Consider the following 27,781-nt stretch of genomic DNA (forward strand, 5'->3'; position numbering starts at 1 on the left):
AAACGGACGCTCGGACCTCTGCATTGTTCCTATTATTTTAAATGAAAAACATCACTCAAACTATCGATAAAATAAGGAACACATTTTATGTTTCTCCAACCAGGACAATTCTTTATTTAAAGGGATGGATGGCAAGATTATTCACGTAACTACGCAAGAGGTTCTTTATTTTGCCAAGTAAACAAACTACACCATTTAAAAAAAAAATGCAGACACGGCACAATCTATCTATATAATGTAAGTTATATATGGAAAAGGAGAGAGGTTTGAAATGTTTGGCGCGGCTACAACAGCCGGTCCACTTTGAGCCGACGCGCCCAAAAACGCCAGGTGCACAGAGGCCCCGTCGCCAGCGGCGTGACCCCGGCATCACACCTCCTACAATATGCGCGTTTGTTTTGCAATTCAGCCCTAATGATGTTGTTTACCCGGGTGAAATATAAAGCCTCGCCTCACCGGGATTAAAGGTATCCTGCGTGTTTCATCGCAAGGAAGATGAGAATCAGCATTGAACCCCAAGTAATCTGGGAGCACATCGTCTGGAGAGAAAAGGTGTTGATGTTGGTTCACTTTAAGCAGAACAACTTCTCTCCGTCTGCGGATTAGCGCAGATCCTCAGACAATATGCTCCACCACCTCGCCGCGATTTGGAGGCATTATCGCTTGCAAAAGTTTACACTTTTCAGTCGAATGTTTATGCAACACAAGGCGGCTTAACGCGGAGCTCCGCTTCTATGGAAAACAATTGACTGATTATCATCTTTCGACTGAGCAAGGGAAGCTTGAACCTGACGTGAACCTGCGATGCAGGTACGGAGAGACGGTGGAGCCACTCGGATAGTTAATTAGCAGCTGCTGATCGCGATGCAATGAATCTGACCCACCCCCCGATCCCCTTGGCGATGGACTAATGAAGACATGTTTCCAGGACAACAGCCCGCCTGGCAACGGAGCCCCGGGGGCAAAGCCAACCGTAAACAGTCGGTGTCGCCGAGAGAAACGCAATTCCCGCCGCTCAGCTCCCAGTGACAAGTCGGGTCAGGCCGCCGCCGCCGCCGCCGCCGCCGCCGCCGCCGCCGCCGCCGCCGCCGCAGCCGCCGCCGCAGCCGCCGCCGCAGCCGCCGCCGCAGCCGCCGCCGCAGCCGCCGCCGCAGCCGCCGCCGCAGCCGCCGCCGCAGCCGCCGCCGCCGTTCATTTATTCTTTTGTTATTTTTTATTATTTGACCTTTGCTTTTGAGTTAGGCGGTCGGAAATTGAGGTAAGGGATGTATTTTCTGGTCTGGATGGGCCCAGCAGACATAACGGTTCCGCACAAACGCTGCCTAACGCCCGGTATAGATGAAATAAAAGTGGTTTTCCTCTAATCCTCCGGCGAGGGAGAGAAACCCCTTCGCACGGTTCCATGTGGCTCGGCAGACAGTTCTCATAGAGGGAGCAGGGTATTTAAAGGCCTTTTCACCTCAAGTCCGACTGACGGATGCCCTGTGATCTCAAGTGAGCCTCGAGTCAAATCAAGTGGAGTTTATTTCTATAGCGCCTGATCATGCTACAGTCTCAAAGGTGCTTCGCAAGCTTCCCATTTCACAGGAAATCAACAGCATCCCGTAGCCCGATCCCGTAGCTTTGTTTCGACCGCTCACAACTAAAAAATTCTCTCTGCAAAATAAATCCTCATTGGCGCGTGAGATGCTCGTTCAGTAGAACCCACAGCCACAATACTCGACGAGTAGAAGTGTCATCATTCTCCAAAACCAGGCTTTCGATTTAACTTTCCCCTTTAAGGTCACGATTCGATGGAAACCTTTTTTTTTCTTCAGCACTGATGGCTGATGGCGTTGTTAGACTATCCAGTCTTGATTTGTGAAGAAAAACACTTGTTTCTCCTGAAGTAACTTTTAGTTTGAATAATAATAGTCAATAAAAATATGAGAATATTCAAACACACCTTAAACAGTTAAGAGGGTTATCAAAACTAGACTCTGGAATAATAAACAGCTGAACATTTACCACTCTATTAACAGTTTACAGTGTTACATATTATATTAATTTAATTTCAAAGAAATAAGTTACTTTACAATATTTACTTTTGTGTAAGGTAATGAGTTACTTATTACACTTCTTTTAAGTTACTCACAAAAACAGTCAGAAAAAGGGATGTTATTTTTGGGGAACGCTGGTAGTAAAAAGGCAAATTAAGTTGTACGGACGCTACCTGTGTCTTTTGCATAAACTAAAACGAGATCGGTCTCATGACGTTGCGGCGCGGCAGCAGACGGTCAAATGTCTTAATAATCCATGACCCATCCAATGAGTCGTTTCCCAAAGTGCCACGTTTGCCAATCCACGTTTGTTCGCTCCCACGTGCAGATTACGTGAATGTTGCCGTGAAGCAGTTGTGACGCTGATTTGCGACATCGCTTGGAGGAGGGACCATAGAGGTACCTCACTGGATATACCCAATGAGACCATCATGTCTTCCGTCTTGGATAAAAACTCAAAACGTCGGACGACATTTCTGACTCGCGAAACCTGCTTGTGATTTCCAAGTTCGACTTGGACCGATTTTCCGATTTTGTACCCGAAATCATGACACCCCTACCGATGAGTGACTTCAGAGCAAACTACCCAAAGACTAAACGACGACCCGAAGAGAGGTCTTAAAAGCCTCACGACCTTCACGAAATGATGGAGGTGCTACAGTAATAGAGATTGCATCTTAAGACTCTTGAGGATGGAAAGTCTCCCTCGAAGTCGTTCTCCCAACAAAATTATAAGTTGGGACCTTATATAATCCGAACTCAGGCAACGTCATGGTTCAGCACTGGAGAGGAGTCACACGAAGCCCAGGGCGTTTCAAATAGCGCAGCGTGATTTTAGCTCTGCCCAAATATGGAGGACGCACCGGTCGGGGAGTGAACTGGATTGATAAAGATATGCCAGCAAGCATTTCTGCAGTGACGGAGGAACACCAGAGTTTTTTCAGTCTCTGTCTCCCTGGGCTGCAACAGTATGTACTCCAACGTTTAAAGTATATACAAGATTCAAGATTTTTATTTGTCACATACATATACATACTTCCATACATATATGCAGTGAAATGTAATAAAGTATAATACTAATACTATAAAGTATATACTATCGGGAGAAATAGATATTAGTATTACTATCAAATATTAGCACTATCTTTGGATCATTGGTCTTTATTATTATTCCGACACCATCTTCATCACTACGCTTTAAATCTACGAACCTGATGATGTATGTAACTGAAGACGGTTACACCCACTGAATATACAGCTGGTTTTGCGCGTTAAGTTCCATTAAAATAGGTTATTATTCAATCTCTGATTATGATCAAAGATATCTAAACTGACGGGAGAGTATAGATTGTACTGTGTATATATGTTATGTTTTTATATAAAGAGGCATTAAAGTCTCTGCTCTGACTGGTATGTACAGATTCTACACTGTTGTGATATGATAATTCCTTCTGGAATTAAATTCTTCTGCTTTTCTTGCGCTGGTTTGGCTGCAGCAGCGGGATCAATAGAGTGTGATCCCATCATCCAGGTCGTGAGGTGCAGGACCGGCCCCTCGCAGTGCGGCGGGAGGAGTTCAGACGGGAGCATCAGCGGGGAACTCGAGGTGAGAAGATGAAGCAAAATTTGATGATATCGTCTCGGGGAGTTGACAGAGTTGACGGGTTTTGGGTCTTCACACTTAGTCACCGAACCGGGCAGCGCAAATCCCATGTCCGCTGTGTGGCTCACAGGGGGACCCGGCTACAACTAAACTGATAAAAGATGCGTAGATGGATATATATGGGTCAAATTTGACATATGGTTTCACAACACCACCTGTGACCTTAGCTGCCTCTCCTGGGTTTATACTGAAACTGCCGGCTGGTCTGTTGTGGTTTCAACCTCTTTTCTCCATTTTGACAAAACCTGGTCAGTCTCTCAGGACACTGATTATTTCATGTGAAAATAGTAAGATGGAGGATTCCCCGAAGTATCTCGAACAAAGAAATTCTGTCCTCTGTGTCAAAGAATATAAGACGAAAAGCGAATGAAAAGTACAATCTACATTGAACTGCCTATTACAGGATGAAGAGCTCGCAGATGGATTCTGAATCCGGTATCCTTAAGCTGCTTTCGCACGTGCACCGCAACCCTGAAATTATCCGGACATTACCCGGAGGTTGGTGATGCACCGGCACAAAGCGCTCACGATTGAGCTGTATGTGTGAACAGAGCAGGCGATTGTCTGGAGAATTCACAGCGGGCGTGCTGGCGTGTCGCGTGTTGATGACGTCTCGCTCATGCGACCGGCGACGTCATCGACACGCCCACTCGCCGAGGGGAGAAGGGGAGGTGCTGCCTACTCCTCTCCGGTTTCCTTTATATTCCTTCACACTCTTTCGTTTCTATTTTGCGGATCCAAATTTCATGGAGTATCAACACGAAAAATGAAAAGTCGGCTTCCTCGTCCACCATCTTGGATGTGCTAAGACTCCTCAGCGTCATGGCGTCACGTCCTGCCTCCTGCACGCTCTACCCAGGCTCTGCCCCTCGTCTAAACCAAACAGAGTATTGTCAGTCGGCGTGAACGCGTCGGAGTTGTCCTTTCACACGTGTGCTACACGCTTGTTTTGATCAGGTTGTGATAGAGCAGAGCTCCCTCCAGTAGCCAGAAGGTACACATGTGACTTGACATGAAGAAGGGACATATCCATCTCTTATATACAAGGTTTGGTCAAAACCCACAAAGGATAAAGAAGCATGGAAACCCTCTTTCATAGCAAACTCATTTTGGTCATAAAATTTTTGGATAATTATATAGTTAAACTCAATATTTATTCATCAATTTCATTTTATATATACTGTATATATATTTTTTATCATGTATATTTTTCTAACAATAATTCATGAACTACATGCATTCCCGGCACACAAACGAAAAATCATGATAAAAAGAAAAGTTTGACAGATAATTGTATTTCTGACCAAGGCCAACAGCCAACATATTTCATCTTTTAACGGAATCCTTGGTCGATGGGGACATTTCTGCTAAAATGAAATGTGACCTTGATTCGGCAAAACGAATCCAGAAAAAACATTTGTTTCCCTACTGATGATTGATCGACAGTTCTCATAAAAAAAAAAATTAAAAAAACCCACTGTGTTCCATTGAGGAGGAGGCATTAAAAGCTTTTTGACACAAAAAGTATAAAAGAAGAGTCTTAAGGGCTCCTTCGGCCTTGAGTTCTGTCGGTCAGTAAAGATAGAAAAGCAGATTTTCAAAGCTTCTAAAAGAGCCTCCAAAGGAAGGGCGCCGGCTTGGTTCCGCCGTGTGCCGGTGACGTACCTGGACGGCCTTCTGCGACTGAATGTCCACGATGAGGACGCGCTCCAATGTCGGCTGAGTCACGTAAATAAATTTGTCCTTCACGTTGACCGCTGACGACCAAACGCACCTCTGCACATTGTCTCCCGCCGAGCGAGGGCACACCTCCTCCTGAAACACACAAACACACACACGCACACACACACACACACACACACACACACACACACACACACACACACACACACACGGAAAAAGAGGGACATGCACACACATTCAGGCACACACACACAGACATAAACACACACACACACACACACACACACACGGAAAAAGACGGACATGCACACACATTCAGGCACACACACACAGACATAAACACACACACACACACACACACACAAGCACAGACACATGCACACAAACATACAAATATATACACACAAACATGCAACACATGTCCATGCAGGCACACACATGCGCCCACCAACATACACACACAAATAAACCCACACAAATACACACATACACACGGACACAAACATGTGCACACACAGCCATAAAAAGACACACAAACACGCACACACATTAATGCATGTACACACACACAAACACATGTCCATAAAAAGGCAGACATACACACACAGACATGCAAACACAGAGACACACACACACACACATGCACACATGTTCATGCACGTACAGACATTCACGTGTGTCCACCCACATTCACACACAAAGACACAAATACACAGACAAATGTACCCATAAGGACACACACACACACACACACACACACACACGCACACAAACACACACACACACACACACACACACAAATAAATGCGTTAATTGATTTTACTTCATAACACAGTTAAATATGTCCCATTAAAAAACAATCATAGTCTTTCCTTTCATTAGTGTGTGTTGTTTACCACGTGTTGTCTTATCTCGCTTCGCCCGCTGATAAATGAACTCTGCTCCTAAAATCTGCAGCACCGAGCCCAAAGGGTGCCGCCCGACGCCGTCCAGCGACGCCCGAGCTTCCTCCCCCGCCCCGTTCCCTCCCTGCGAGGCTTCATCCGTGCACTGTCCTCTCATCAGCATCTCTCGCTCTCTCTCTCGCTCTTTCCCTTCCTTTCTCTCTCTCTCTCTCTCTCTCTCTCTCTCTCTCTCTCTCATCTATCCATCCATAGTGGTAGTTCACAGTGGTAGTGGTAGTTCCAACAACAGTTGACGCATTAACGGTTCCACAAATAGGCGGATATGTGCATATAAAAATGAATTTGTATAAAATCAATAAACAAATGTATATATAAATACATTTTGAATAAACTTTTTAGCCTAATTATTACAATATATGTATTACTATTTTGAGTCTTATTTTATTTGATCTATTTTATTTTATTTTATTTTATTTTATTTTATTTTATTCAATAACTGCATTATGTTTGAGGAATCAGTTAGTTTCAGTTAGGTAACCAGGTAGGAATTAGGTTAGCCATTATGTTCGGTTTAGAAATTATTGTGCATAATCTCCGGGTGCGTTGCAAAGACATTTCACTGCATATACTGTATGAATGTATGTACAATTTATGTATGTGGCGAATAAACCTCTTGAAACTTGAATCTTGAATCTTGAGTCTCTCGTTTTTACAGCGGCGCCAACAGGTTTGTCTTGACAAGTTTGTCCCGAACGGAAAAAAAGCGAGACGTCAACTTAATCGAACTCCTATCGAGGAATCCACGTCGCGAGCGCTTACAAATGGGGCCATCCGGCAGACGCCTGGTGACCGGATGGGTCAAGGGGAGCACGTGTCAGACACCGGCCCAGATCAGAGAGGGGGAAATGAAGAAAGAAAAGTAATGAAAACGGCATTTACGACAGTACAAAACAGCGCTTTGCATGGAACTAATATGGGAAGAGTTTGGAAGTGTTACTCTCCATCAGGAGTTTCATGAGGAGGGCTCGAATCCTTCATAACTTAAGTGATGTTTGAGTATTCGTGCGTAAAAAGCTCAAAATTACACTGTTTGTATATTTTCTTTGGCTTTTACAAACGCTTTTTTTTTAACAGCATGAGGCTGCAGTAATCCCACGTTAAAACTTCTTTGCATCTGTTAAGACGAGTCAAGTCGAGTCAAGCGAATTTGTAAAGCCCTTAATCACAGTAGAGTGTCAAAGGGCTCCACAAACCCACGTTTCACATAGAAATCAACGACGCCCCACGGTCCGAGCCCTCACGCGGGCAAAGGAAAATCTCCCAGAAAAACCTTAAGCGAAAAAAAAGGAGGAAAACCCCGTTCCAGGACGGGTGGTGGCTGCGGTGGTCCCGCGCGGCCATTGTTTCCAGGAGTCACCTGAACGCAACGTTTTTTAAAATCCTTTCTTTGCCAAACGCTGCATTGTAGCCAGAGGAAATGTCGCCGATTTCCCCTTTTCACAGCGCCCTTGGACGGCGAGGGAGGGAGGGCCGAGTCTTCCCGGACCGGCCTCCGTGTTCCCTCACGCTGCGTGCATCGCGGTGAAACACTCTATTTTGTAGTTAAGAATAATGGATCGCCCGGGCCATTACCATAAACGAATCAATCACTGCACGTCTGCGGAGGGAACGGGAGCGCCATGCCGCGAGCGCGACTCGCACACTCTCCCGCTCCGGCCCCGGCTCCGCGGAGCGCCGGATGATTGATATCCTAATATCGCGCCGCTCCCGGCGGAACCGCGGGGCTGATTGTTGTGCGTTTGTGCTTCTGCTTTATGTATAACAGCCGCCCAATCAGCGGCGGGCTGTCGGACGGGGAGTCTGCCGGGAGGAAAAGGGGGTTCCTTCTGAGAACACGTGTAAATCAAACAGGTTTCCATCGGCGACCCCGATTTGAATAGTTTGCCGCTTGGCAGCTGGGGTGATAAACGGCGATTGAGCGGGGAGCGGCTCCGGAAAGAGTCCTCTGACGGGCGGCGGGCTGTCGGAGCGGCGTGCCGCAGCGGCACAATGAGGGTGGGAGCTGGGAACCCAACACTGAAGAGCGTTGACACCGCCGAGCGGCAAAAAACCTTCTGCTGCTTGGCGACACATTTCGACGGCGAAGCTGCTTGTCGCTTTGTTCGGCGAGCCAAGAATAAGAAGGTTAGATGCTTTAAGAATTTGTTCAGTGGGAGTCAATGCATTGTGTCGTTTTCTTTTATCGCAATGATTCTTATTTTTTTCTTGAAAAGCTGCATAGGTGGAGATGCTTTTACTTTTAAGGACCATGTTTTGGCGCCGAGCACGCGTTTTACATGACCCGGGACCATTTTCCCGACGATAGCTCTCATCTCTAGATATCCAATATTGTCTCAATTTTCCCCGTTTTGCAAAGTTTGAATGATATGGTGATAAACCTTCCTTAAAACAAACTGCTTTTTCCACGTTTTTCTCAAGGTTGCTTGGTTTTGCGGTGCTTTGTATTCGTTACTATGTGGAAAGGCAGAAACAGCATTGCTTTGACACTGGTACGGCCCTTTAAAGCGGTCTACAAAGTCAGTATTGCCGTGATAAAATAATTAAAATGGCATTGGCAAAAAGTATGTGTCGCAACCGGAAGGGAAGTGAGGAATTTCTGTACCGGAAGTGGACATTTCCCAGTAATGATGACATCACATCTGTTTATCAAGGCTGGTGAGCGCTCGGACAGATGCATCACCGTTCGTCACGTGCTCTGAGGCTAAAATGAGCCCTTTAAGGATGCGCGGTGGCCAGAAACACATGGAGGCCGTCGCGCTCAGGACAGAAAGCGCCTCGTCAGCGACGGCTCGGAGGGTGGTGCTCCGCACGTGTGGGAAAAGCAAATGAGGCGTCTGGGGAAGGTGGGGGCTGAAATGGAGATGTTACGGTCGCGTGGTGGATCGTCTTTTGAAGATATCTTTTTTTTTTTTTAATAATTCCAATTCCCTATGGTAGCAGATAAGGCTCCGGTCGCTCCTTTTCACCAACAGTAGAAAAGCGTTGTTAAACCCTGTGAACTCGATATCGCTGCAGTGTTGAGAGGATGAGGAAACTCCATGCATTTCAATTGAAAGGAAATGCTAAACACCCTGACGTAGCCATGGTAGTCACGGTACCGTTTAATGCGTCGAGTCAAGTTTGTCGTCTCGATTGTACAAAATGGAAGCAATATTACCTGCACAATTAATTTACTTTCCTGTTGGAAGAAGGCACGGGACCTAAACATCGGATAGGGGTTGAGAACGCCCCAAATTGGATTAAATGGAGGAAATTCTGTCTTTATTGTCTCCGATTCACATTTTCTGTTCCGATGCCACATTTGTCCAAAGGAAGGGCCCCGACACGCCTCCGTGAAGCCGGTGAACCCGGTGAGAGTCGCGGTCGAGAAACGCCCAAAATTGCCGCGGCTGAGTGGTACTTGAAGCCGTGGATAACCACTCACCTGCAGAGCCAGCAGCTTCTCGCTGGGCTTAATGTGCCTCTGGATCTCGCAGGCCACCGGCTGGATCACCTTAATTCCATCCTCATAAAATACGTAGAACATGTTGCCGATGCCGAGACCTGCGGGTCGAAAACAGTCCGGTCACATTCCTGAGGCGCGGCGGAAGGAGGGACGCCCGGTTCCGCAAACGCGATGAGATATAATTTGGTGTTTTGTTGAGTGAAAGTCACATTACACTTAAAGAAAAAGAAACAAAGCAAATAGGAAAATACCGACAGGCTGTGGGGAGATGAGCTCCCTCAGTGTGCAATCTATTTTCATCACAATTTCTCATATTACCCACTCAGACATCACAGTTCAGTAATCACACCGCGGAAAATTCAATTAACCGGGTTTAATTTATCCTACAGCGAAGCCGGGGTGATTCGCACGTACCTTCCTCTCGCCACAAGATGTTTGCGACTGCGGAGAGAGAAAACAAGGGAAAGGGAAGGGGGGGGGGATCACACAGAGTCAAAATGAATGCGGCAATCAATAGAGGCCCTTTGTGAGCGTCAACATTCTGCTGCTAACACCTATGAAGACAAAGTGGAAAGCAAAACGACATGAATGTTTTATGGGCGCCGCCTCCCCGGCACCTTGCGCTACAAACAATCAATAGGAAATAATTTGATCGCACACGCTGGGGAGCGGACTGGAGTCAACAAAGTCAAACTACGACACAAAATAGTATATATATATATATATATATATATATAATTCATTTTCCATTTTATTTAATTACCTCACACTGGGATCTGTGCCAACAGGATGGGGACAAAAATAAATAAATACATTTAAAAAATTATATATATATATATATATATATATATATATATATATGAGCGGCCACACCGACAGCCTACCGGAGCATGGAGCTGGGATGCAGGATGCTGCCACAAGCCCGGGGACTGAGGGCTTATTGATTAGTAAGTCATTAGTTATTAATTTGTAATTAATTACCACTACACACTGTAGTGTAATTAAGTGGATTTTTCTGTGGGTTCTAATATTTATTTATTTTTTATTTTTTCCGTCTGTGATCATACTCTCACTTTTGTAAAAATGCATAAATAAATTAAAAACAGGGTAAGAGTAAGCGTTCCTCAGTAAATTATCCTCTTGGATTTTACGAGCATGATGCACAAAATAATAATAACAATAATAGTTATTCAGCATCTCTGAATGGCTTAGGTGAGGGTGTTGGTATTTAAACTTAATGCAGCTAAAGCAAAGAGCATCAAATGCAACATTAACGTGAAGCAACGGATGAAGTTCTGCGTCCTAGCGCTCGGGGTTCTGCCCAAACCATGATAAACGACGAGTTTAGATGGTGAACCGCCTTCATAATGTGATGTGATCTACTCTGTTACCTTTAGAATATCTGATCTCCACAAATTTCTCTTAACCAATATCGTACAACAACTATACTTGATCTTTTAAATAGTTTGATAACTATTCTTGAAACATGAAGTCATCGCCACAGACCCACAACAAGGACCAAGTCGACATCACAACATGTTGGACATTCTCTCTGGGATCCACGTCGTCCTTTATTCTCTGTCATTTGAATGTTGCCATCGGCGGATGTCCTTTCTTTTGATGGCGTGCTCAAACTAATCATCTTTTAAACGCCAGCCAGACATTCGGAATATTTGTGGAACATAGTGCTCGTAAACCAATGGTTGTTTCCTGTATTTCTAATTAGCCGCAATGTTTGCAGAGTAATGGTACTTTTCATCTTTTCCCCTCCTTTCCCCTGTGGTCATTGAGATAGATCAGCCTGCTGTCCCCTGGCACAGAGAAACTAGTTTGGGCCCCTGGAACTGTGGTGATTCCTCATTAAATAGACTACAAGGTGACTAATGATGCAGAATTTGATACGACAGCCACGTATCTCCCCAAGTGTCTTAATAGGCGCCGAGCAACACGACCCCAGCGGTAGGGCCTTCGAATCACCCACCAACTGCGCTGCCGTAGCGTAGATGGGCCACTTTACAAGATCTGCTGATTAGGCGGAACACAAAAGGAGCATTGTGATCAGCAAGGAAAACCTAAAGCCATGACGTGAAAATGAAATCCATTTTCCATTCAAAACAGACACAATCCCGCTATTCAGCAACCTGCGGCTCCGGCAAACTCTGACCTTCCCCGCAATTGTTCCCTTGTCTGCGGCCCCCGCTAATGCCTCCATCCCATCTTCCCTTTGAAAGCATTTCCAGCCCCTAAACCAATCTCCAACGCAATTCACATCCGATTCTAATCTCGCCCTCCGTGACGGCGCCGGGTTCCATCTGCCCCCGCTGGGCGCGACGCGGACACGCGCGCGGCGCCCGATTAGTCGGCCGTAATCTTCCCAAAGTGCTTTGTCAAGTCTTTACCGAGCGTCCCCGTGTCACGTCGGGCTCGTTAACAGAGGAACGGGGTTGACGTGTCAAGGGTGAACTGCAAAAACGAGAGACACAAAAACAAAAAGGAAAAGGAGCAGCCCCGCCCCACCGGCGGAGTGCCGAGACACAAAATGGGAAAGAGGCCGGGTGAGGTGAGATGTAGCTCGTGCCGCTCCGTCCCAACATCCTGCGGTATTGATGCTATTCATCACTTGGCGCCGACACCGCGGCTGTTTGCCGCAAAACCAGAGCCCCGTATATCAACTTCCCCCTCCGTGCTGCGAAACAAGCCGGCTGCTGCCGGCAACTTCACACTTTCTGGCCGTAATGACTGCATTGCGTTCCCCCTCCTGGAGCCCCCCCCGCGTTCAACGCCTCGCCTGCGGAGCGCAGCGCTGTCCCTTCGGCAAGGTCACCCCAACTCAATTTGTTTACCGGTGCACGTCGCCGCCACAGCAGAGGGGCCGGTGGCCGGTGGTGGTGGCGGCGGTGGTGGCGGCGGTGGCGGTGGTCGCGGTGGCGGTGGCGGTGGTCGCGGTGGCGGCGGCGGCGGCGGCTAGACAGCCACTGCATAATGCACACTGACCCAGGACAAGCCACTAATTGGGTTACAGCGGCTGCAAATGCAAAATGAAACTCAGCATGACCGCCTTGGGTGTCTGCCTTCCTTCCCCGCCGCAGAGCTGTCCATCACTCATCACCGCCATTGCCCGGCAACAAGCGACACGAGGCTTCGTTCGAGATTACATTCAAACGACACTGTGAATATATTTTTGTTTCAGTGAATAAATGTACATTTTATCATGTGCTGGACTGAACGACTGTCCTTTTTAACACCTGTGCATTTTTTCTTTTACTAAACGACGTGACCTCCAATGACTTTCTGTCTCTCTGACTTTCGGACACTTGATGCATCGTTAAAGGGAGACTCCAGTATTTTCCAACATAAAAACCTAAACCTATTTTTCGGAACATCAGGAGCTGGAAGCTATTCTCTCCCTCCTGGATCCATCCTCGGGTTTGATCCCAGTGATCAAAAAACAATACCTTTTTCCCTCAGGTCATATTGGCCATAGATTTACATATTTATCCTCTGTTAGTAATGATTCCTCACAATTCAATATAATAAAAGCAAAGAAAATCAAGTGACTAACTGTATGTGGAACAGTCCCCTCTGTAACGCATTCCCTGCTTCAGAGGAATTAGGCCAAACTTATTTATTACACTGAACCCCTTCGTGGCGAATTTCAGCAGATTCCGCTGCTTGGCTTAAGAGGCGCCTTGCGTCTGATTTAAAGGAGTTTGGTTATTGAAGGCCATCTTGAGCAGAAGCGCCTCAGCTGCCCCGTTTAACACCCGGCTGAACGCGGAGGCCTTGGACAGAAGCGCAGCGGAGAGGAAAGACTCTGAGGGTGTCAAACTGCACACAGTTAAATCACCCGTTGGAAACAATATGCATTTAGCTCGCGTATTCGCTCCCTGCCTTTGAATTTGTACCAATGGATGAACCATCAAACTGCAGCGGCGCCCAAGAGGCGAGGAGCAGCGATTGTAAAGCAGCGCCAGCTGGGAGAGAGAGGGGAGCTCGCACAGGATCTTTCATTGCGATTTTATTTTGCGAAACATTTGCTTGTCCTGGTGTTTCATTTTGGACTAAATGTTTGACATTTTCCGCAGATGCACAACATGCGGTATGATTTTCTTGAAGTGAACCTCCTTAAGCAGCCTTGGCAAGTCTTCAGAACTGTCCTTAGATTACAATATTTGGATTTAGAATCGAGGGATCAAAGATTACTGTGTGAGTTTTGTTTTTGTGTGATCCCTTTTGGAACGTGTATTTCCACCTTTTTATGTTTATTTATATTGCAGCAGACCTGCTTGGGGATCTTTTGCAGTGTTGTTACTGTAAGTTTTTATTAATGTCCTGTAATTATTGTTATTATTGCTATGGTCTGGAATGCAAAAAGCAATGCTACAGAGACTTTTAGTGAGATGGATGATAGGGTAAATATGTGTGTGTTTTGTGTGTGTATATATATATATATGTCTTCTCTGTGGTTACATGCCCACCGTCTTGGATAATCCCTCCATATTAACACCACAAGAACTAATAACACCTCACAGGGCACGATGTAAGAGACAGGTGTGGAACAGACGGTCCGGACAAATACCACCCCCACCCGTCCCCCACCCGGCCACTCCCGGTGACTATGCGGGAATAGGGTGAGCGGCAGATATTTATGTCAGTTCAACAGCGGGCTGTCAGAGACGGATGGGGCTCTGCCGGCCGCGGACAGACTAAGTTAAAGAGCTCTCACAATACTGTCGGCTCAGGTTTTCCAAAACATTCCAAACGCTCGGCTGAATTCGAGAAGGGGGAGAAAAAAAAACCCAACACAATCACCATCCAGAGAAAGAATGAGAGAGCGAGCGAGAGAGAGAACGAGAGAGAGAAAGAACCACACTTGACCTTCAAGGCCCTCAGCGATGAATTCATCTGCATGAGTTCATCCGTGCATCGCTCACCATATCACATAGTTCTCTTCATCTCCCGCCTAATAACGTATTCAGACCCTTTGACCACAGGCTCCATCGCTAATTCAACACTCTGGTCAATAGCACTCGGATAAGAAGGTCAGAATACTGTTTATCCACCTCTGTTACTGTCTCCCCATTGGACGCAAGCAGTCGGGTCATCGGGCAGGATTCTGTTGTTACAACATCACACACACACAACAAACAATGGACAAAATGGCGAGCTTGTTGCTTTCCCTCAAATAAGTCAAATAAAGAAGACCTTCTTACTTTTGCACTCGTCTCATTCATCTCAGATAGTACACGTGCAAACATTTAACATTTTTGTAACAATGTAAATTCTAATAATGCGGGGACGAAAACAAAGAGAAGAAAAACAGAAAAGCGCCGAACGGGCGCCGCGGCACCTCCGGCGGTAAAGAACAGGCAGAGATTAACGAGCGCCCGCAGAGAAACTTCCAGTGTTCACGGTCCCGTTCTCCCCCAGACGGCGTGCCAGGACTCATCTGCTCTGGAGATTGATTTGTATTACACAGTCGGCGCTCGCTTAAACCCGATTGCAGCGCCGCGCCCGCCCCCCCTGCCCCCGCCCCGATGCCTGCCGGAAAACTCCGGCAAACTCCCCCATCGCTCACGGCATTCACTGTTATCGCACGTGAATGATAATTTCGACCTTTGCATGATGCACGAGCAAGAGCTTCTTAAAAAAAGAGTTACCTAGAGGTAAAATATTGTTCCCGAGGGCGGACCCTGAGTGGGTTCGGCGCCGGTCGGAGACCTGCTACCAGCGCTCGCATCGGGATCTGATGCATGCAGGCTGACCCTGGATCTACTGGGAATCAGCAAAGCAGCCACGATTCCCTGCAGCCAATCCCCGCTCTGCGTCCTCATCTCCAAAAACATCCGTGGGACGCGGGTCCCGCATTTTAACAGCTTTTTAACTTTCTGTTTGCTCAACTCGTTTACAACTCGCTCAACTGTGGTACTTCATATCTCTAGCCGCAAAACCATAGGGTTTTGCGGCTAGAGATGTGAACTGTGAACTAACAAAGCAGGCTATTAAGGTTGTTTTATCCATTCAGAAAATTCTGAAACATTTATTTATATATTATCTATATAACAAATATACTCATTAATACCATTTGCAGAAATTATTCAGCCAGACCCCCCTGGCCTTTCTGTAAACTGTATGTGAGTGACACACACACACGCACGCACGCACGCACGCACACACACACACACATACACACACACACACAGACAGAGTAGGTCTTTGTTAAGCTCTTTGTGCCGAAGCTGTTTGATAAAAGCACTTTGGAAAATAATTTGACCTTACGTGGCTCAACCATTTTTTGGGATGATAAAAGTAATTACACTTTGGAAAGATAAACAATTTCTTACTTGCTGCCGTTTGCTTCTTGAAAAGTCTTCCCTGCATTTCGGCCCGCCACAGATCCTAAACTGGTGCTCCATGTATTTCTGGATATTTTGTTCTTGTTTTTAGTCACTAAGTACACACCGATCAGACACAACATTAAAACTACCACTAACAACCATTAATATTATGTAGCTCCCCCTTGTGCCACCAAAACGGCTCTGACCCATGGAGGCATGGACTCCACAAGACCTCTGAAAGTGTCCTGTGGTATCTGGCACCAAGACATTAGCAGCAGATCCATTAAGTCCTGGAAGTTGTGAGGTGTGGCTCAGATCCTTACGCTGCTTCAACACATCAAGAACTGACTGTTGACTTGCTGCTTAATATATCCCTAATATAATAATAATAATATATAACGGTCTGAATATAATAATAATAATATATTCCACACCTTGACAGGTGCAATTAGAACCAGATGATCATTGTTATTCACTTCACCTGTCAGTGTTCTAATGTTGTGACTGACCGGTGTAGAATGTCATGCAGGCTGATACAACAAATTAATTTGGTTTCTCTGAAAATAGTTGAACTGCATATAGCTCACTAAAAGACAACTGTTCAAACCATAAGCATGTCTGCAGCAATTAAGCAGCCGTTATGTTCACAGTCCTAAACATTTAAAGTTGAAATGTGTAATTTCCAACCACACAGGCACCCTGTTCAAACCAGCCATGAAATATTTCAAACCCAATTCAATGAATTTAAAAGTCATCGGGATCACTGAAGTCCCTTCGAGTAGTGAAGTCAATTCTCTGGAGTTGATCTTTGGACAACCTGGCACCGCACATCTTTTGCCCTTGCTGGAATTATTCGGCGTCCAGGAAGACAGATGGAGCCAAGATGGACAGGGCTTGAACACAGAGAAAAGAGGCTGAAATGACTAAATTCTCTCAGGTTTCCCAAGAGACTCAGCTGAGACCAAAAGTCACCTTGAGATGTTATATAATATAGATGAGAGATACAGAATTTCAATATTAATGAATAATAATTATATTAATAAGTAAAAATATTATTTATTCAGTTTTGATGTCAGGATGATAAACAACTGTGACCCGGCTAGAGATGGGCAGCCGTGACTTGGCGTTTATTTTAACATGCATTTAACCTCTGGCTAGACACACACACACACACACACACACACACACACACACACACACACACACACACACACACACACACACACACACGTACACACACACACACACACACACACACACACACACACACACACACACACACACACACACACACACATACACACACACACACAAATTCTAATTTGTTACCCTTGGAAGAGTTCACACTTAAAAAGAGAAAAAGATTTCATGTCCAGCCTATCAAGTGGTTTTGGTCAATTAAGAGTCTTAAAAATGAATAAAGCAAAAAAGCAAATACTCATCTCTGAAGAGATTTTCAGCTTTTTAAGTATTGCTCGTAACAACGGATAGTTTTTTTAAAATACACTTACAAAATGGACTAATTGGATAAATTGAAGCGATTCCATCCGCTATACATGGAAGAGGGAGCAGTATGTATTATAAAAGACTGAACAGGTTGTGGTGTTAGTGAGGATTTTCGGTGGCGAGCAGCGCGGAGCCGCACGTCATCTGGCCTCTGAAAGGCCAGTTTGGCCCTCGGGCTCCGACAGACGGCTGCTCCAGGACGAGTGAAGCCTGTCACCGCGTGTCGGCTCGTGAAGCACGTTCCCAAAATACAACTACGCGTTCGCATACTACGACTGGAGCTCGGCAGCAGTGACTGTTTTCGCTGCCATTTTAGTTCCACGAGGAGCCGTTGGTCCTTTTTTTTTTTTTTTTTTTTTTTTCACCGACACTCCTTTGAACTCCCGTCCTGTGGGGTTGCAAACCCAAAACGGCTGCCAATCTGCAGCCTCTGGCGCCGTCCCCCCCACCCAAAACAGAGCGGCTTCAAAGGCTTCAAAGTGACTTCTGACCTCAGAGAGCGCGATCCTGTGATGCTCCGCCGGCCGGGCGGCGTGTACCTCAGCGCTACGCCCGAGACAGGGCGGAGGGCCGAGCTCTCGCGGTGGCGTGACCTCACTGTACGAGCGGCAACCCGTGCTTTTTTCCAGCTCCCTAATTACCCGGAGGGAAGAATTACGCGCCCGCATTCAGACCTGAATCCACGAAACCAGATTCTGACATTTCAGAAAGGCCAAAGTTAATTACCGCGCGAGGCTCTGGCATCGGAGACACTGCACAGATTGGTTTGTTTGTCAAAGCGCCGCTAAATTTGTAAGAGAATGCAACTTGCGTCGAACCCCAGAGATTTCATCCTGCATTGAAAATAACACATTGATAAACAAATAGTTTCTGGCTCGCAAACGGCTACGGGGCCGGAATATGAAATTGAGAACGTGACTCGTGTAAACTGCACAATGAGCAGCTTAGTTGGTAGGTTCCACGGGGGAGGGGGGCGAAGAAAGACGTTCGTTAAATTTGATGGATGAGCGAGCGAACACCAACTCCAACTAAATTGCTTCAAATAAGGGTAGTCTGGTGAAAGCTAGAGTTAAATGTGTGGGTAGTCTAGTGAGCGATCAAAGCATGAAATGTGCGGTGGCCAAACAGAGCCTCAATCATGAAAATCACATCGAATCTAATATCAAACGTGACACAATTTACCATCCTTATGTTTATGATTTCATGTACAGACGAAAACGCCAGATTAGAGGAAGATAGAATAGAGTAGAGGGAGCTGAGGGAGAGAGCAGAGGTACAGAAGAGGGAGGTAGAATAAAGGTAGGGCAGAGGTTGAGTAGAGGGAGAGTGGCGGTAGAGCAGAGGGAGGTATAATATAGGTAGAGTACAGTCGAGGTAGAGGTGGAGTAGAGGTAGAGTAGATGGAGTTGAAGTCGAGTTAGAGGAGAAGGAGATAGAGCAGAGGTAGAGTAGAGGTAGAGGTGGAGTAGATGGAAGTAAAGCAGGATAGAGGTAGGATAGTGGTACAGTAGAGTAGAGTTCCTTTTGCAGGATTGCCATATAACACGGTAAAAAACATATAATATATATAAAGAACATCACAGGACAGGAGCAGTACCTGGCTACAGCCTGCAGAACAGGGCGGGGTTCAGTGTGGAGGGTTTAATCCCACCCACCGTGGTTTGACTGTTTTAACCGTCAAATTTGGGCGGAGTAACGCATAGGATTGTGATTGGACGCCTAGCTGTGAGCGTTGCGTGTCACATTCAGCTTTGCGACAACGCATTTTCCAGCTAATCCAAGGTTGTTGTTTTTTTTTATAGCTTCTGTAGCTGAAGAAGTAGGAGAACTTTCTCAACCCAGAAAGATACATTTAATCCTTCAGTTTATCACAAACATTCAAAGTCACCAAATTTGGAGATACATACAGTAGTTTTCACTGGACAGGAAGGGTATGAAATAATGTTATCTGGTAACCTCATACTTAACCCTTAACCATCTCTAACTCTTTCTTTGGATTGTTCCATGATGATAGTCTTGTAACAAGGGCCTGCGTGGCGGCCACGCCCCACTCTGGATGAAAACAAAGGGTTGAAAATGGAAGATGAGCCGCGACACCGAGGCTCAGTTTATGAGGTGAATATTGTGGAAGCCGTTCAAATTCATAATCATGTTTGAAATACGAAACGGAAATTTACAGAGGAGCAGTTCCCTGTGTTGCTTAACCCCGCCAAGACCCAAGTCCAAGCCAATTAAATCAACCTTCAGCCCCGCCCCAAGTTGCACAGCTAAACCAATCAAATCACGGTTGGTGGGATTAAACGTTCAACGTTGGACGCCGCCCCGTTCAGCAGGCTGCAGACAGGTATACTGGCATGAAGGGTTCGCACAGACGAATAATCAATAACAATGATTGATCGATCATTATCAGCAGGTGGGGTGTGGGTGTGGGTGGGGTGGGGCGGGGCTGTACATACGGGTCTTGCGGGCGGAGTCTTCCACGAACAGCGAGGAGATGTCCTCGTCCACGCCGGCCGCATTCTTGGCGATGCACGTGTACGCGCCTGTGTCCTCAAAGTGCACGTTGCTGATGTGCACCTCACTGCCGTTGGCTGCGAGGAGCAACGGGGCGGAGACACACATGCACACACACACACACACACATGCGTAGGCACACGCATGCACACACACACGCACACACACAGACACACACACACACACACACACACAAACACACACACACACACACACGCACACACAAACACACACACGCATGAAGATAAATCAATACATGAATAAATAACACACATGAAAGTCAATGCCTCTGATCCGTCCATTCTCCGTGAAAATAAGACAGTAAATGACTCCAGGCCACGACTCGCATGGAATAAATGAAAAATGAATAAAATAAAAGATGAGTTTCACCTATTTGACACAGAATTGCTGCATTGTTTAAGTGGCATTTTCAAAATATGAATATTTTAATGTTTGTTTTGACTCCTTTACTGTGTTTTGTCTCAGACTAGTTTGTTTGTTTGATTAGCACCTACTATTACTACTACTATAGTATATATATTATTATTATACTGTAAAATAGCATACCGGTCATTGATTATAATAAATATATCCAATAAATAATATACATAATAAATATAATTATACGTATGAATAACAATTATAAATATATATATAATAATATATATTATTATAATAAAAAAATAATATTGAATTAATTATTATTTAATTTCATTATATGTTCATCTTTACTCAATTACTATTTAAGCTGCACAGAAATTTGGTAAACACTAATTATTTTTGGATGTGGAGCCTTGGTCGTAGCGAGGCTCAGATGGACAGGTCCTACCCTGCAGGGTGAGTTGCTTGGACAGCTTGCTGGCGATGTCCATGCCGTTCTTCAGCCAGCCCAGCTGCGGGTTGGGGACGCCCTCGGCGTGGCAGCGCAGGCTGGCCGTCACCCCCGGCTCCCGGGCCTGGCTCTCTGGGTACACCCGGATCACGGGAGGGACTGAAGGGAAAAGCACAGGAGTGGTGACTTCAGAGGACAGGTTCGCTGTGTTTCAACCCAGGTCTAAAATGCTGGTCAGCATCATTTAGAACTTTCCATAGCCCAACCTCGCCCAACAATTTCAAAAGAGTCCAATGCGGCGAATGTCTCAAAGGAATATGTTAATTCTCCTTTTCAAAAACGGGAAAGAAAGTCTTCCTGGGAAAAAAAAAAAATTCTCTGGGTCTAATTGACACTTTTTCACTTCTGCAAATCAGCTCTTTTGGCTACAGCCATGCCAACACAAGAGACTAGAAACAGGAAGTGTCGATTGCTATTGACAACCTGCTGTAGCCATTTTTAATGCAGCGACTGCAAAAAGTTGTTTTAAATAAAACATGATATTACAGTTTCTCTATCTATAATTCAAGGAATCTCTGTCCATCTGTCTGTATGTCTTTTCATTATCTCCACAACCGTTCATCCGATCTACTTCACACTTGGCGGGTGTATCGCTGGGGACCAAAAGAGCTGAGGTGTCAAATTTGGTGCAATTTGCACGTGCGACAAGTGTACTATTAATAAACTTTAAAATAGCAAGCCAACAACGAGCCGCTCCGTGCAGCTTGTGACATCATCATCATCAAATATGTGAAGCAAGAGGTGCACGCCCGGCAACATGCCAAACATGAGCAGAGGAAGCGCTGGAGGCGTGAGCTGGGCGCGTGACCTTCAACGTCACACGCACACGAAGATACGAGATGTTATTATTAGTGTTACAAGGTTAGATATAAAGAACGTAGAACGTTTCCACACAATAGACAATAGAACGTTAGATATAAACATTAATTTAAAGCCCAGTCTCGTGTGTGTGTGTCTGTGTGTGTGTGTGTGTGTGTGTGTGTGTGTGTGTGTGTGTGTGTGTGTGTGTGCGTGTGTGTGTGTCTTGGCATTAGCATGCGGCATCAGCAGGATGGAGGGCCTGTCGTGTGCACGCTGATAAGGTTAGAGCGCTCTGTGAAGCCAAACAATTCAGCAGGATAAATAAGGGAGAGAACCTCTGTTCGGACGCCATCGATTTGGCTCGGCGGCCATTGATTGTGAGTAACCTTTTGTCAGGGAGGAGACGAGGGGACAACAGGAGGAAAAAACACCACGCAGAGACAGGAAACATGCAGCAGCTAAATCGAACTCTTCTGCCGACATTTCCCAGGAAAAATGACTTTAAATGTTTCTCTTTTTTTTTCCGCGCTAAACGCTGAACTGCTGTCGGACCCAGAAAAACAACAAAACAAAAAAAACAAAACAGAGAAAGTCGTCCTGTTCACCAAGCTCCGTGAATCAATACAAAAACCCACTAATACAACAACAATATGCATTTATGCATTGCCTCTGAAAACACTACAAGTCGCTCTCTGCACCGTGGGGGTAACTTAGTTAGAATCTCGCTCTCTGAAGCTCCGAAAACATCCAAAGCAAGAATTTGAATAATCCTTTGAAGGAAACAGAAATCCCACCTCCAAATCGCAGTGCAGTGACAAACTCATCCTCTCCCCTAAAGCCGCACTCCGGCTTTCTTTTAATGACAAGGCGTGGAAAAAAAAGAGAAGCAAAGGGAAGACAAAGCGGCGCGGGCTCTGTTCCCGCCAGCCCGGCACGGCGGAGGGGAACGAGCGGCGTTTTCCAGCGACACGCCACCAGCTTCCTGTGCTCAAGTGTGAACTTTTAATTGTCGTTATTGTCGGGATCGGCCTGGAGCGGCACCGCCAGCGCGCCGGAAGTGGTGCTCCCAGCTTCACGCGACTCCAATCGCACGAGGCATGAGGGGGAGTGGAGGTTGACTTGTCCCTGTATATTGTCGTTTGGGGTCCGGGACGATGATCCGGCGGAGGCCTCCGTCGGGCCGCAACGTCGTGTTTTAAAATCGTTATGTGATAATAATAGACATTTTTCTACATCGAACAACCGCTATCCGGGATTAACTTTTTTACGGCTGCACTGCGAAAGGTGAAAGTACCACATTGATATTTCTCCTCATAAATAAAGTATATAAGTTATTGCTCTTAGTTTGTACTCTTAGTACTTAAAGTAAAAGTACTTCTCATATCCAGTGTCCTGATTTCAAATAAATAACTGAGCTGCTTCTGTCGCTTGGTTTCCGCAGACGATGCTCGTGCAGATCCAGATTATAATTTACAACGAAGAAGTACAGGCGGTGTCATAGTACAGGGATGTACGAAATATGAATCCTGATTTATTTTCTTTTTTTCTTTTATGTAATACTAAAGCTTGAATGTATAGGAAATGAGATATTTGCATTGAAATTAAGTGGAGTAAAAGTGGAAGGTCTCTGGAATCCCTATGTACTTGTCAAGGTTTATTCATGAAACCCTTAATCACAGTAGAGTCTCACAGGGCTTCACTGACCCACGTTTGACGTAGAAATCAACAGCCCTCCCCGGTCCGAGCCCTCAACCTTAATACGCTTAATTAAGTAGAGATGCTTTCAGTGCTTGTGCAAATACGTTTGGGTCTTTGATGTAACTGCTAACACACACACACGCACACGGTTTAAAAAAGACGACCCAGTGAACGGCCTATTTCAGAAAAACGCGTCTTAAAAGGAGCCGCTCAGATATCACATCCAGACGCTGTGGAATTAGAACCGCCCCCCCACATCTGAGTAACTCAGCAAACAAACAAACCTATTAAAGAAACAAGAATAAACACCAACTGAAGAGATTGCAGATGATGGAAATGTAAGTATTAATAAAAATGCTGTAGGTAGTCTGTAGGCTGCGGCGCCCGAACCGCCGTGCGCTTCTCCAAACAAAACCGCTCAAGTGTGTTGTACATTTATTGTGTACTGTTATTGTGTTTTTATTGTAATCGCATATTTTTATTTTATTTTATATTTTCCGACGTTTACATGAAACTAAAAATCCCCGAGTGCGAGAGTCGCGGGGCGTCGCGGCGCGGTCTCCGTGTCTCCCACAAGCCTGGAGCACGGAAAACAAAACTCGGAACGAACTTTCAAACGAGGCCTCGTGGATTTGGTATGAGTGAAGATTCAGCAGTGGGATTGACTGTTTCTCGCCTCAAAGTGGTTCAAACTGTTGGGTGAAAACAGTGAAAGTTTACAGACTAAATACAACGTAACCCGAGGCAAAGCTCAAACCCCATTGGCTCACAGAACTACGGTAGGGGCCTCGGGAGGGAGGCGCCTCCCACAAAAAACAGCCCGTTTTGGAACAGGATAGTATTGAGGCATGTTAGAATGGCTAGAATACATATGTCTGAGTGGTATTTTTGGCAAAAGGCAAGTTTTTGGGACCTCAGAGACCTGTGTTAGTTAACTTGTTGAAAAGGAGCATGAAAGGATCTCCTTTAAATACAGCAACAAACGTCCTGTTCGGCTTCAAACCGAGACCCCAAACCACGCTCCATCGAGGCTTCACTGAGCCCGACGGGGGGCCGACGCCGGACAGGGTCCGACGCCGGACGGGGTCCGACGTCCGACGCCAGATGAGGTCCAGCGCCAGCGTCTCGGCAGGGGAAAACACGATCGACATGTTGGAGAGGGAGCGTTTCCTGCCCCCGCCGCCGTGTCCACGCACACGCACATGCATACACACACACACACACACACACACACACACACACACACACACACACACTCATCCAGGTGAGTGGAGGGCGATGGCTCGGCTGTCATGGCCATCTGGCTTCTCGGAGCGACTGCCAGTACGGTGGAGCGGAGAGCAGCTGCGATGGCACCAGGGATGATTTACCAGAACAGTGATAGTGTCTCCCCCCATTTGGAGCCCTGCGCGCTGATTAATACATGGAAAATAAAGGACGGTATAAAAAAAAAACCCTCAATCCCCCTTGAGGATGGAAAAACGTATAAATGTCAAATAATGAATGTAATTATATAGTGTTTATATATTTTTTATATAAATACTGCACATAAACATCCATTTATTTGACTGGCCCTCAATTTGATATGCATTCGGCCACGGACCCCATTTCATAAGATTTCGTCTCTGGGAGCCCGAAGACTAAGAATAGATTTTATTGTTAGATGTGATTTTGTCCAAAATTCCACATTTGTCTGTACTATAAACCGCGTTCCAAATTATTATGCAAATGATTTTTTTCTCCGATTTTCCTAAATAGTCGATGCAAATGACAATCAGCATAATTTTCAAGTCATCAACCGTTAGGGTATAATTCGAAGGTTATTGAACAAACCTCCCAATGATAACGATGATGATGATCCCAATGATAATGATAATGATTTTTTTCAAAAATAAAAAACTCAAAAGGCACTGTTCCAAATAAACATGCACAACAGAGTTTCAAAACATTTTAACGGTTGTAAAGAACTGAAAATGGTCTTTTGTTGAATGTGCAGCATTAGGGGGTCATATTGACTGAAATCAAAAGCTATTTCAATCAAAAACATCTTAACAGGCCAAGTTACACGTTAACATAGGAGCCCTTCTTTGATATCACCTTCACAATTCTTGCATCCATTGAACCTCTGAGTTTTTGGAGAGTTTCTGCTTGAATTTCTTTGCAGGATATCAGAACAGCCTCCCAGAGCTGCTGTTTTGATGCAAACTGCCTCCCACCCTCATAGATCTTTTGCTTGAGGATGCTCCAAAGGTTCTCAATAGGGTGGAGGTCAGGGGAGGATGGGGGGTTCACCATGAGTTTCTTTCCTTTTATGCCCATAGCAGCCAATGACACAGAGGTATTCTTTGCAGCATGAGATGGAGCATTGTCAGGCATGAAGATGATTTTGCTACGGAAGGCACGGTTCTTCTTTTTGTACCATGGAAGAAAGTGGTCAGGGACCCTCCTTCAGGGACCCTAAAGGGCCCTACCAGCTCTCTCCCCATGATTCCCAAAACATGACTCCTCCACCTCCTTGCTGATGTTGCAGTCTTGTTGGGACATGGTGGCCATCCACCAACCATCCACTACTCCATCCATCTGGACCATCCAGGGTTGCACGGGCACTCATCAGTAAACAAGACTGTTTGAAAATGAGTCTTCATGTATTTCGGGGCCCACTGCAACCGTTTCTGCTTGTGAGCATTGGTTCAGGTGCGGCCCAATAGTAGGTTTATGCACAACTGCAAGCCTCTGGAGGATCCTACACCTTGAGGTTCACGGGACTCCAGAGGCACCAGCAGCTTCAAATACCTGTTTGCTGCTTTGTAACGGCATTTTAGCAGCTGCTCTCTTAATCCCATGAAGTTGTCTGGCAGAAACCTTCCTCATTATGCCTTTATCTGCACCAACCCGTCTGTGCTCTGAATCAGCCACAAATCTCTTCACAGTACGATGATCACGCTTAAGTTTTTGTGAAATATCTAATGTTTTCATACCTTGTCCAAGGCGTTGCACGATTTGACGCTTTTCGGCAGCAGAGAGATCCTTTTTCTTTCCCATATTGCTTGAAAACTGTGGCCTCCTTAATAAATAAGTAGCTTTCCTTTAATCGGGCTCACCTGTTAAACTAATTATCACAAGTGTCTGAGATAGATTTCAATGATCCAAAGAGCCCTGAGATACAATACCATCCATGAGTTTAATCGAAAAACAAAAAATGTAATTTTTACCCTTAAATCCAATTTGCATAATAATTTGGAACGCGGTTCAAGATAACAGTGAAATTATTCTTGTACATTCTCTAATGGTGCTAACGTCTTTTTAATGAAACCATGCTGAAGTTGAACGACAGTATTACTACATTTTCTGGGGACCCTCTGGAACCTCTTAAAGGACCCCTGAGGGGCCTCTGGACCCCATATTGAGAACCACTAACCAATTACAGTATATCAATGTAAAAATGTATTCTTCATAACAAGGAACATTTTTTTAAGCATAAGCGTCACGTTTTGATGATGACCTCATGAGACTGGGCCTGAGAGTCCACAATGTCCGACGCCTCATCCTGAACGATTCACTTTATCCGTATTCCAATCGCCTCGGAAACGGGGAGGCCTCCGTTTCTCCCACCTCCTCAACCTCATTGAGAAAATGCTCAGGAAGTGGGCGTGGGAGTTCTGCTGGATGAGTGTGGCTGGCGGATCGAAGAACTCGTCCCAAACCAGTCCCAGTCACGGAGGTGAGAGGGCGGTACGCTCAGCTGTGTGGGCGGGGCCAAAGAAATCCAACCAATCAGGATTTTTGCATTATAAATTTAAAGGATCAACACCTTCTCAGACCATAACACCTTGTTATTAGTTGTATTTGCTAAAACCATGGAAGCGGCTGCCATGAAGCTCGATATTTTTGACTTTAGATTTCACATGTTCACGTCGTTGACTGTGGTACAGTCATTTGATAATATTGTTAAAAATGGATCACGAGAAAAACCATAGATTGTGAAGAAAATGTGATTTTGAGTCTAAGCCCTATTTAACTCTTTGTCTCGCTCTCTCTGTTTCCATCTGTCATTCTTTGCAGGCACATGCACAGGCACACGCACACACACACACACACACACACACACACACACACACTGTGATTTGCTGTTCTGTGTGCATGCTTTTATCCCTGTCACTGGCTTTTGCTTTTGCCATCCGACTGGTTTTGTTTTAGGTTTTTTTTCAAAGTGCTCTATGAATAAACTTGAATTGGT

General features: G+C 45.5%; 1 protein-coding gene across 1 annotated transcript in view; it reads right to left on the reverse strand.

Annotated features, from left to right (window-relative positions):
* fstl5 (follistatin-like 5) overlaps nucleotides 1-27,781 on the reverse strand; it is a gene marked incomplete at both ends in the record, with an annotated part of 190,975 nt that overhangs the window by 15,448 nt on the left and 147,746 nt on the right. The window contains 5 exons of the mRNA XM_080008170.1: nucleotides 5,368-5,517; nucleotides 9,775-9,893; nucleotides 10,210-10,236; nucleotides 20,096-20,230; nucleotides 20,983-21,144. Of these exons, the coding sequence (XP_079864296.1) occupies nucleotides 5,368-5,517; nucleotides 9,775-9,893; nucleotides 10,210-10,236; nucleotides 20,096-20,230; nucleotides 20,983-21,144 (593 nt within the window). The remainder of the gene's footprint in view (nucleotides 1-5,367; nucleotides 5,518-9,774; nucleotides 9,894-10,209; nucleotides 10,237-20,095; nucleotides 20,231-20,982; nucleotides 21,145-27,781) is intronic.

This window comes from Zeus faber (genome assembly GCF_960531495.2).
Source record: "Zeus faber genome assembly, chromosome: 10".
NCBI classification, from domain to species: Eukaryota; Metazoa; Chordata; class Actinopteri; order Zeiformes; family Zeidae; genus Zeus; species Zeus faber.